General features: G+C 46.2%; 1 protein-coding gene and 1 non-coding gene across 2 annotated transcripts; one reads left to right on the forward strand and one right to left on the reverse strand.

Annotated features, from left to right (window-relative positions):
• Nucleotides 1–214: 214 nt before the first annotated feature.
• On the reverse strand, nt 215–2,200 carry TMEM30B (transmembrane protein 30B). The gene has a single exon (XM_059182258.1). The coding sequence runs from the start codon at nt 1,873–1,875 to the stop codon at nt 814–816; it is 1,062 nt and encodes a 353-aa protein (XP_059038241.1). The 5' UTR covers nt 1,876–2,200; the 3' UTR covers nt 215–813.
• A 6,610-nt stretch (nt 2,201–8,810) lies between these two features.
• On the forward strand, nt 8,811–8,872 carry LOC131837462 (U7 small nuclear RNA). The gene has a single exon (XR_009356060.1). It is a non-coding gene; the product is annotated as a U7 small nuclear RNA (small nuclear RNA).
• Nucleotides 8,873–9,590: the final 718 nt, after the last annotated feature.

Here is a 9,590-nt window from a genome sequence, read left to right on the forward strand (position 1 = left end):
ATTGCAAAACTTGCAATATTATGACTGTGTCACTGTCCCTGGGAATCCATGACTACCTGAAGAGCTGAATGCAGGTCACTGCTTCAGGGCCAACCTCAGACACATGAGGAAACAGGGAACATCCAGTGTTCTACTTGTTCCCTGGGTGGGGGCAGTGATTCCCGAATTTGAGGGAATACAGGAGGAATCTCCAGACAGGCTTGTTAAAACGCGGTTCTTTTTTTTTTTTTTTTTAAACACAGGGCTCTCATCCCAGCCTTATTGCGTCAGAATGGGTCTGTGTCTACAAGATGTCCACATTTTTACAGGTATATTCTCTCCCACCCCTCCACACCTCTGCAAGTCATTTGTGGGCTTCACTCTCTCTCCCAACATCCCACCCCCCACCCCCCGGCCAAGAAAACCACGGTGTTGTAGGGATAACAGAGTCAGAGTCAGGAGCCAAGGAAGAGCTGCGTGACCCTGAATGCGTTATAACATCTCTAGGTCTCAGTCTCTTCATCAGATGGAAGTTGAATAGGAATCTCTACTGTCCCTTCCACACTCAAATGCTGCGTACTTTAAGAACCTAACATGTCAACTCGGTGTAAATCGTGAAGATGGGGAGAATTTACAAGGATGTCTCAATGTGCGGTCCAAACACCCCAGCAAGGTTCTGGTAGCCCCCAGTTGCGTGGAATCCCTCCGTCTGGTCCAGGCATCACACCAGGAGTTAAAGTGAGGCAAGGCTGGAATTGGAATTGATTGGGAGAATCTAAGAAGCTTGCAGGAGAGTTCAGACAACTAGCCGGAAGGGTCCTTTGAAAATGGGTATCACTCTGCGTCCTCATCCTCGTCGTTCTGGTCCTGGTAGCGAATGTAGACGACCAGCATGACAAAGCCCATGAGGATGCAGAGGGAGCCGACGACCAGGTAGGCGATGCCCAGGAAGGGGTTCTTGCCGCCCATCCAGGAGATGTTGCTGAAGATGATGAGCTTGTGGCCGCCGAAGGCGCGCACCGGGTAGTTGTAGGTGATGTTGACGAGGTAGGTGCCGCGCGGCAGCCCGGTGGAGTAGTTGCCCTGGCGGATGCGCGCGTACAGCTTGCGGAACGTGGGCAGCGCCGCCGTGCGCATCCACACCACGAAGTCCTGGTTGATGAAGCCGGTGTTGTTCGGGTCGGGGCTCAGCTCGTAGACCGGCCGGGGCCAGTTGGGCGGCGGGGCGGTGCCCTGGAAGGCAAGCGCCAGGCTGCCGTTCACCAGGGGCGGGTTGCGGAACTTGACGTGGCAGTCGGTCCACCAGGCGATGCCGGTGCGGTCGAGCGGCACCTCGACGTACGGTCCGCCGGGCTGGCGCTGGTGCCACAGCGAGAAGGAGTCGTTGAAGAGGCTGTTAGCGATGGCGCCGCAGGGCGCGATGGGCAGGCCGGAGGCGCGGCGCTGGTAGGGGGCGCACTCGTTGGCCGGGTGGCGCAGCGCGCTCGGCAGCCCGCTCAGCTGCGTGTCGTCGCGGGACACGCTGTAGCGCCGGTTGTTCTGGTAGAAGTTGGTCAGCTCGTAGTAGAGGTACACGGGGCCCGGGAAGAGCTCCGGCAGCGAGAAGTACCAGGCGCACGAGCAGCGAAGCGGCGGCGCGCGGTCCTGGTCGGCCAGGGCGCACGCCGAGCAGTTGCCGGTGCCCGGGTTGCCCGTGTAGTCGTACTCGAGCTCCTTGATGCCGTAGGAGGAGTAGAAGAGGCCCAGGCCCAGGCCGATGAAGGCCAGGCCGGCGCAGAAGAAGAGCGGCAGCGCGATGCTGGCCGACAGCAGCGGCTGCCAGGCGGGGAGACGCTGCTGCGTGAACGCGGTGTTGTCGGGCTGGTGGGCGCCCCGGGCCGTGGCGCTCCAGGTCATGGCGGCCGCGCCGGATCGGACGAGGGACGGGCGGAGTGGCGCTCACGAGCGGCCAGCCGGGGGCGCCGCCCCTCCGCGCGGGGCGAGCCCGGGGGCTGCTCCCGGCCTTGCTTTCCGCAGGCTCAGGTGAGTTTGGGGGCTGGCCCCGCCTCCGGCCCCTGCCCAGGTCAGTCTTAGCCTTCTCCTTGCCGTGACCTGAGCCGCTCACTTCCGCCTCTGCCCAGGTGAGCCGAGCCGGCTCCGCCCCTGCTGGTGATGGGCAGCGGCGCCCCGCTTCTCCCGAGCGGAGCGGGGCGGGCGTTGGTTTCCTCACCTGGCGGGCCCGAGGCTCGCGTTTCATCCTGGTCTGGGTGGGTCCGGCCGCCAGCTCCTCCTCCCCGAGGTGAGGGGCGTCTCCAGGCTGCGTCTGAGTGGCTCCTGCCTTGCTCAGGTACCACCTTCGCTTCCGCCTTCTAAGAAAGTAGAGAGCCTGGGCCAGTCTCTGCTGTTGATCACAGGAACTGCCACCTGTAGCAAGCATGAAGTTCACTGAGAGATTGCACCGGTGACTTGAAGGTTTCAGGTTATTAATCCTCTTTTATCTGGGGGGTGTGGAGGAGTGACTCTTGACCCTTTCGTCTTTGTAGGTTAACTTATGGACCCCCCCCCCCTTTTAGTCAACTTCTAACCACAAATTGTAATACCGAGAGATTACACTGTAGCAAATCTGTTAGTCATTCAATGTCAGCAATTCAAATTCTAGCATATTTTTTAAAAGACGAATGCTTTTCCGGCCAGGTATGGCAGTCTGGGTGCAAAGCTAAAAAAAAAGTAGAAAGTTCTCCAAAAATAAAGTTGGTCTTTAAAAAAGAGAATCACAGACCACAAGAGGTTCAAAGCCTTTAAATATCTCTCTAGCTGCTGGAAAAACCACACAAGGGTAAAAACGGACTGGACTACCTGTGATTTCCTTTTCTTTTCAGATTCTTTGCCTGACTGGAGAAAGGCCCAATCCAAGGTCCCCAAAGACCTACCTGCTATCCACAGTCAAGGACTTTGGGAATGGTTTGGCCTAAGGAGGTGAACTATCGGGATTTATAGGACTTATTTTAAAGAGAACCCAAATGAGCTCTGGGTCATTGCTTGGGATTCTGGCTTTTATGTGCCATATTACACAAGGGGGTATCAGGCCATTTCAGCTTTGTGCTAAATTCTCCCTAGGTGTTGAGGGGTTCCAGCCTTTCCTCCAGCTCATAAAATGCAAATAACTTAAATATTTTCTATATTACACTTTTGCACCTAGAATAACAGGTTGCCTTCAGGAGTTGATGAAAACCCATTGAAATTTGGAAAGTTAAAATTCTTGAAAAATTAAACAAGAATTTTTAAAAGCATCACCCAAGTGTTCACGCTTATGGTAAGTACTATAGAAGACAGAAGAGAATTCGACTAAAAAGGACCCTTGACTTCAAAGCGTTTGCAGTCTATGAGGGGATATATATTACTTTGAAGTAAAAAAAAAATCGAAAGACACAATAGACAGCATATAGTCAAGTACCAAATTGCACTTTACAGGAATGATACTAAAAATTAAAAAGTAATATTGTTTTGACAATAAAAATTCATTATCTTGTTGAATGGAATGAATGCAGGTTAGAGGCTTTATCTGTTAGAGGTCACTGAGGGAAAGTCAGATGACTTGAATTCCACTTCCCTCATGTCTAATTGTACCCCAAGAGAGGAATATTATAACATTGCCAACAAGTTCCTGAAGTCTGAATCAATCTTCACTACACCTTTTCTTCAATAAGACAAAAGAACAAACAGTTCTCTGTATCATTATGGTTGAGTGTCATCTACACTTCTCATCAAATCATCAGTCAGCTTGACAGAAAGTACACAAAACTAGTCTCTAGGAAGAAATTCAGTCATCAAAACTTAATCTAACACCACCACTCCCCTAAAAGTCTGAGCCCCCCTGTTGAGCTGAGAGCCTTTCCCTGGATGGAAGGCAACCATTCATTCATTCTTCTAATTAAGGTGAAACCAGAGCATTCCAAAAGTCAAGAGAAGAGAATATTTCAAGACAGGGAATGGTCAACAGGGTGAAACACAGCTGAGGGTTCAAGTGAGATAAGAAATGAAAAGGAGTCATGGCATTTGACTTCTGTGGGAGCAGTTTGGGTGTTGGGGTGGGAAGAGTCAGGTTCTGTCAGGTGAAGGAAAGGGGAAATGGAGACAAGCAAGGTAGAACAACTCTTTAGAAATGTGGGGATGGGGAGGAAGAAGAAAGGCAAGTGGTAGTCATTGTGAAGAGGACATATTTCAGAGGAAAGGCTTCTTTATAGAGGACAGACTACTGTTTATTCTGAGGGAAAAAGATTATAATTCAGGCAAGGTTGCAGATGGGTGATCCTGGGTGGCACAAAGGCAGGAACAGGCAGGGGGTCCAAAGGACAGGTGCAGGGTCACCTCACCCCAGAAATTAGATGACATGGAATAAAGATGGATGCAGAATGTAACTGGACTATGGGCTCAGCTCAAGAGAAGGAAGTTTTAATTTAATAATTTCCTCCGTGCACTAAAATGCAGGGTCATCTCCAAAGGAAAGCGTGAGAGGAGGAGGAGAGGGAACTGACCAAGGACACAGGAAGGGATGTTGAGTGGCTTGGTCTAAGGGAGTCCCCTCCATCCGGACTGAGAGATGGCGAGTGATTGAACATGTCCAGTGGATGGGGGCTTTCAGGGAAGGGGAGTTGGAAAGATAGAGGTTCAAGCTAGTGTTGTTCTTGGGGCGGGGTGGCTAAAGGATGCACCTTAGTATGTAAGCTGAATGACAAAGAAAATGAAACCAAGCCTATGGATCAAAAGAGAACATAGAAATCAGACACTGGGAGTCCTAATGATGTTCATGAGCAGGTGGCATGAAAGCCGGGAGGGGAAAAGTGCTGATACAAGATGGGATGTTAGAGGTGGAGCTGTACTGGTTTCTGGGTATATGTCCTACTTCCTCCACCAACTTGGAACGTCTGAGAGGTCCAGGATTGATATACATCCTTGTCCCTCCGAATGCACTGTATAACGAAAATTCTGATCTTATGTCTTTAAATTGATTATACATGTTGTCATGGAGCATTAAAGGACACTTGGATCATGTTAACTCAATTCTTAGTTTTCAGTACCAATAAAGTGAAGAAATGAGCTCATTCTAAACAATTCTTTATTGCCTCTCTTCATTACAAAGAGAACTCGAAGTGAAAGAAAAATGAATTCTCAATCACAATACTCTCAAAATTACTTCATTTCCCCCTTTTGTCTTCCCGATTTTATCTGTATAAATATTTAATCTCTGGTGGAATAATATAAAAATACGATTATTATCATCATTCTACTTGTTAAGTTACCTCCTTTTGGAATAAGGAATAAAATATTTTCTATATTTCTTTGTGGTCTTTATAAATTTTTAAATGGTCTTAAAATTCATGGGTCTACCATATATAACTACTTCTTTTTATTGTTGGGTATTATATTATTTCCAATTTTTCAGTATTCCAAATAATATGGTAGTAGACATCTTTTGCATGTAACTTTTCTTTTCAGCTATAAATTTCTGAGTAAGAAAGACTTAAAAGTTAAACTCCTTAGGATACCTGGGTGACTCACTTGGTTAAGTGTCTGCCTTTGGCTCAGGTCAAGACTCCAGGGTCCTGGGATAGAGTCCTACATCGGGCTCCCCACTCAGCAAGGAGTCTGATTCTCCCTCTGCTTCTCCCCCAACTTGTTCCCTCTCTCTCACTCTCTTTCTCTGTCTCTCTCTCAAATAAATAAATAAATAAAATCTTTAAAAAAAGTCAAACTCTTTAAAGGTACATAGTGCTAGAAACTCTGATACAGCCACAGTAATGTGAACTTTGCTATGTTCACCAAAAACTGCCAGCAAAACCAATTGTTAACCACAGAATATATTTAGTCTATGCTAATAGGCTACCAGATACTAGGAGAAGCAGTATACCATAGGGGAAAGAATGCAGCTTGACATTAAGGAAGTCCAAGTTCTATCTAGTTCCCCTTGGTCAGTTTGCTTAACTATCCTGATCTGAATGCTTACCTGTATGAGTGTATTTGCCAAAATGATAGTGACTGTCTTTTTCCATGCAAAGATTTCTGTTCCTGGTAATCTCAAGGGGTGTCCTGCATACTGACTCATTGGTTGGTTAGCTTTTATGGATTTATACCTGCTGTGGGCCAGTCACTCTCTATGTGCTTTAGATACATTATCTCATCTAATTCACACCACAAACCTAGGTGGGAAGTACTGTCATTAAACCCACTGAGCTGATGCAGAACTAAGATTTAGGCTCAGGAAGTAGAGGCTGACCAAGTTCTCATGGAGGTAAACAAGCGATCAAGAAGCTGAAGGCCAACTTAATTCTTATGTCTTGCATTTTCAACGAGGACACTATAATGCCTGGGCATGCTTTCTCTTAAAAGAACCCCAAACACTTTAACAGTGAACCAGTTTTTGGTATTGCCATTCTTCTCTTATACAAAGATAGGAGAATTCCACACCACTGGATGGAGAGCCCCAGGATATCTGAGTTGCCTTCTTTTTGTTTAACAAAAGCTTTTGTTTTGAGGCCGACTTTTGTTTAGCATGCCTATTTCTCTAGCTAAAGGAAAAATAACTTCACTTGTCTGTCTATATTCAGTTTTTGCATTTATTTCTTTTAATTCATGACTATATATCTTACTGTAATAGAGGCAGGATTTTTAATTGGTGTTTCCTTACATAAGTTTATACTACTGAGTATTGTTGCCTACTACTCTGCCCATGGGGCAGCTTTTATTTAAAAGGAATCAAATTAAATTGCTTCATAAAATTACAGCATATGTTCAGAAAAAAATTCACTGTGCCTGGACTTCATTTTTCATTAAAAACTGTATTCAAGAGATTTCCTGTTTTCAAAAATTATGAGTTGGTACCCCCTAGTGGAAGATACAAAGCAATTTCAGTTAACTACTACTAAAAGCACTGGAGGTGCAAAAGACTGGAAAGAATTCTCTGCTCCTTGCTGTGGTGTTTTGGATTCTCCTGTCACTACCTTATTGAGAAACAATGGAGGTCAGTCGTGTGCAGAGCTGCAGGGGGGAGTATGGAAGAAAAATGGGAATGAGCTAGGTGACAATAGGTCTTCAGCAGCATTGGCTTTAGGTATGAGATGGCCATGTTGAAAGGTGGTGGATAAATCAGCCAGGATGGGAGTGGACTTGAGTTGTGTGGTTGGTATTTGTTTGTAGGGTGTCTGTTGAGGTGATTATGGGACACCCTTCTCTGCCATCCCCCTGTCCCTGAGGGGATGAAACTCACTGGTTTGGGGATGGCCTCACTAAGGACTATGGTACACATACTGTCTTTCCCTTATACATGGCGACAGTATCTGTTTTAAACTTTAGGAGTCCTTCACTTAGGTATCAGGACAAAATAGCTAAGCACTTAAAAATTTTCAAAAAGTTACCAGATTGTGAAATGAAATAACGTAGATGTCTGTTGCCATGAGAGGGCAAAGCCATATGTCCTAACGTCCATACGCTGGGGAGGGAGGGCTGACCTCTTAGGAAAACTGGAGGTACCCAAGAAAGATGTGCTTAGATGCTCTTCTCTGCTGGAAAGCATCAATAAATTGAACAAACATACGTTGAATTCTGTTATCCAGATCACTGATTTAAATGTTTAAATACCTTGCCCCAACACCCCTTGAACCTGTAGTTGTCATGTGTGCTGATCAATATTGACTTGTTAATATTCAACCGGGAGAGGGTATATCCTTGGAGGGTTGCAGGCATCCCTGGCCTTTCTCTCATAATAGTAAATCTGAACTTGTGGCTGTGTTTAAAATTTTAGTTTTCTTTCTGTAGGAAAAAGTACCATGAGGATGGCTTGCATTGCATCAAATTCTAAACCAAAGTTTGGGACTCTACAGGGACCAGGATCCTAGATGATACCTTACCCAGTGTTTTCCAAACTGGCCATGTAGCAAAATCATTAGGGGGGAGGGCAGTGTTTAAAAATACACATTCCTAATCTCACAAAACAAACTGAGGTTTGCTGGGGGGTGGGGGTAGGGAGAGGGTGGTGGGGTTATAGACATTGGGGAGGGTATGTGTTATGGTGAGTGCTGTGAACTCTGTAAACCTGGCGATTCACAGACCTGTACCCCAGGGGCTAATAATACATTGTATGTTTATAAAAAAAAATTTAAAAATTACTAAAAAAAAAAAATACACATTCGATCTGCCTTTTGCCACTAAGTCACAATCTCCAGGGGCTGGTGCCCAGGAAGCTTACCCAGAGCAATCTGATCATCGCCCATCGCTGGGAGCCACCAACCTACTCCAGCCTCAGAATTCATCTGGGGAATTCTCTTTGATCTTAGTAAGAATTTCTGCGATGCAAGGAACGGAAACCCAAGCCAGCTTTAGTAAAGGGGCGGCTATTGTTTAAAGATGAGGAATCTCGCACAAGGAAGGAACTAAAGGAAATCGACTTGGCTCTCCCATGAGTAGAAGGTCATTAGGCAGCTCCCTTCTCTCTGTTTGTCCTGTGTGTCATGGCTTCTCTCTGCATTTTGGCAGGCCACCCTCTTCAGCACGGCTTTTAGTTTTGGTCCTCCCAGTCTTGGGCTTTGCATGGCTTTGGGTTGCCACAGTTCTGACTCAGGTGCCAGTGCTGGATCACCTTACCGCCCTTGCTCACTCCACCATACATGTTCTTCAGTTCAGGAGAGACTCCAGGCTGGGTCAGGGGTCTGGCCTTGGTTCAATCTATTGTGACGGGTGGGGAGAGGTCCCATGACACACAAAATGGTTGCCTATATCCACCTCCTCAGTAAAAGTGGAAGGGACTCTTCCAAAGGAGGGGAAATACAGTCTGGCTAAGCACTCAAGGGAGGTACACTAAATGTTACAGCTCTTTTAGAATTTGTCTAGTAGGTTTTCCAGTCTTCACCAGAAGACTCCCCCATGGAAAACAAAACAAACAAACAAAAAGTCCACTATATATTTGTAACATCCCCATGAGGGAATCATTTGGGAATGATTGGGATATCATTGGGAATGAAACTTATTTCAGGAAGTGAACACTTCCTGAAACAAGGAACTCACCATTCTCTGAGGTCCGTTCCTTTTCCAGTTCTAAGTACTCAATGGCTTCTTTGGTAATGACCATCATATATTCTAAGTTCATTCTCTGCAGTAATACAGAATAAACTTATTCCTCGGTCTCTAAGAATCTGAAGATGGCTATTGTGTTCATCTCAAGATTTTTATTTCCACACCGTATACGCTTAGTTCCTTGTCATGGTCCTTTCTGGATCTAGACGCTCATCATGCTGGGTTCCTTCCTTCGCAAATGGCTTGAGTTAGTGGTTGTTCTCATTGAAGAATTTGCTGACTTAAAAATCGTAGTTTTTCTTAAAGGATTGAGAGTGGCTTTAAAATATGCAATAGAACCACCCCCAAAATACTTCAAACCAAAAGTATGAGGGCAAAAGGGATCCATTTTGTAAAATAAGCAGGCTCTGGAGGAGAAATTGGTTCATGAAGCCCATGAGAGCCTGTGGCTTGCTCAGGGTGGGCTGCAGGAGTGCTTCTTCAGCTTTCTAGTGGCCAGCCTAAAGGGAGAGTGAGGAATCACTGCATTCATGAGAGAAAAAAACAAGCCACTGGCCCAGAAGAAT

The sequence above is a fragment of the Mustela lutreola genome, chromosome 7 (genome assembly GCF_030435805.1).
Source record: "Mustela lutreola isolate mMusLut2 chromosome 7, mMusLut2.pri, whole genome shotgun sequence".
NCBI lineage: Eukaryota > Metazoa > Chordata > Mammalia > Carnivora > Mustelidae > Mustela > Mustela lutreola.

Coding starts and splice junctions, on each gene's coding strand:
- TMEM30B (XM_059182258.1), bottom strand. CDS start 1,875: ATGACCTGGAGCGCCACGGCCCGGGGCGCCCACCAGCCCGACAACACC.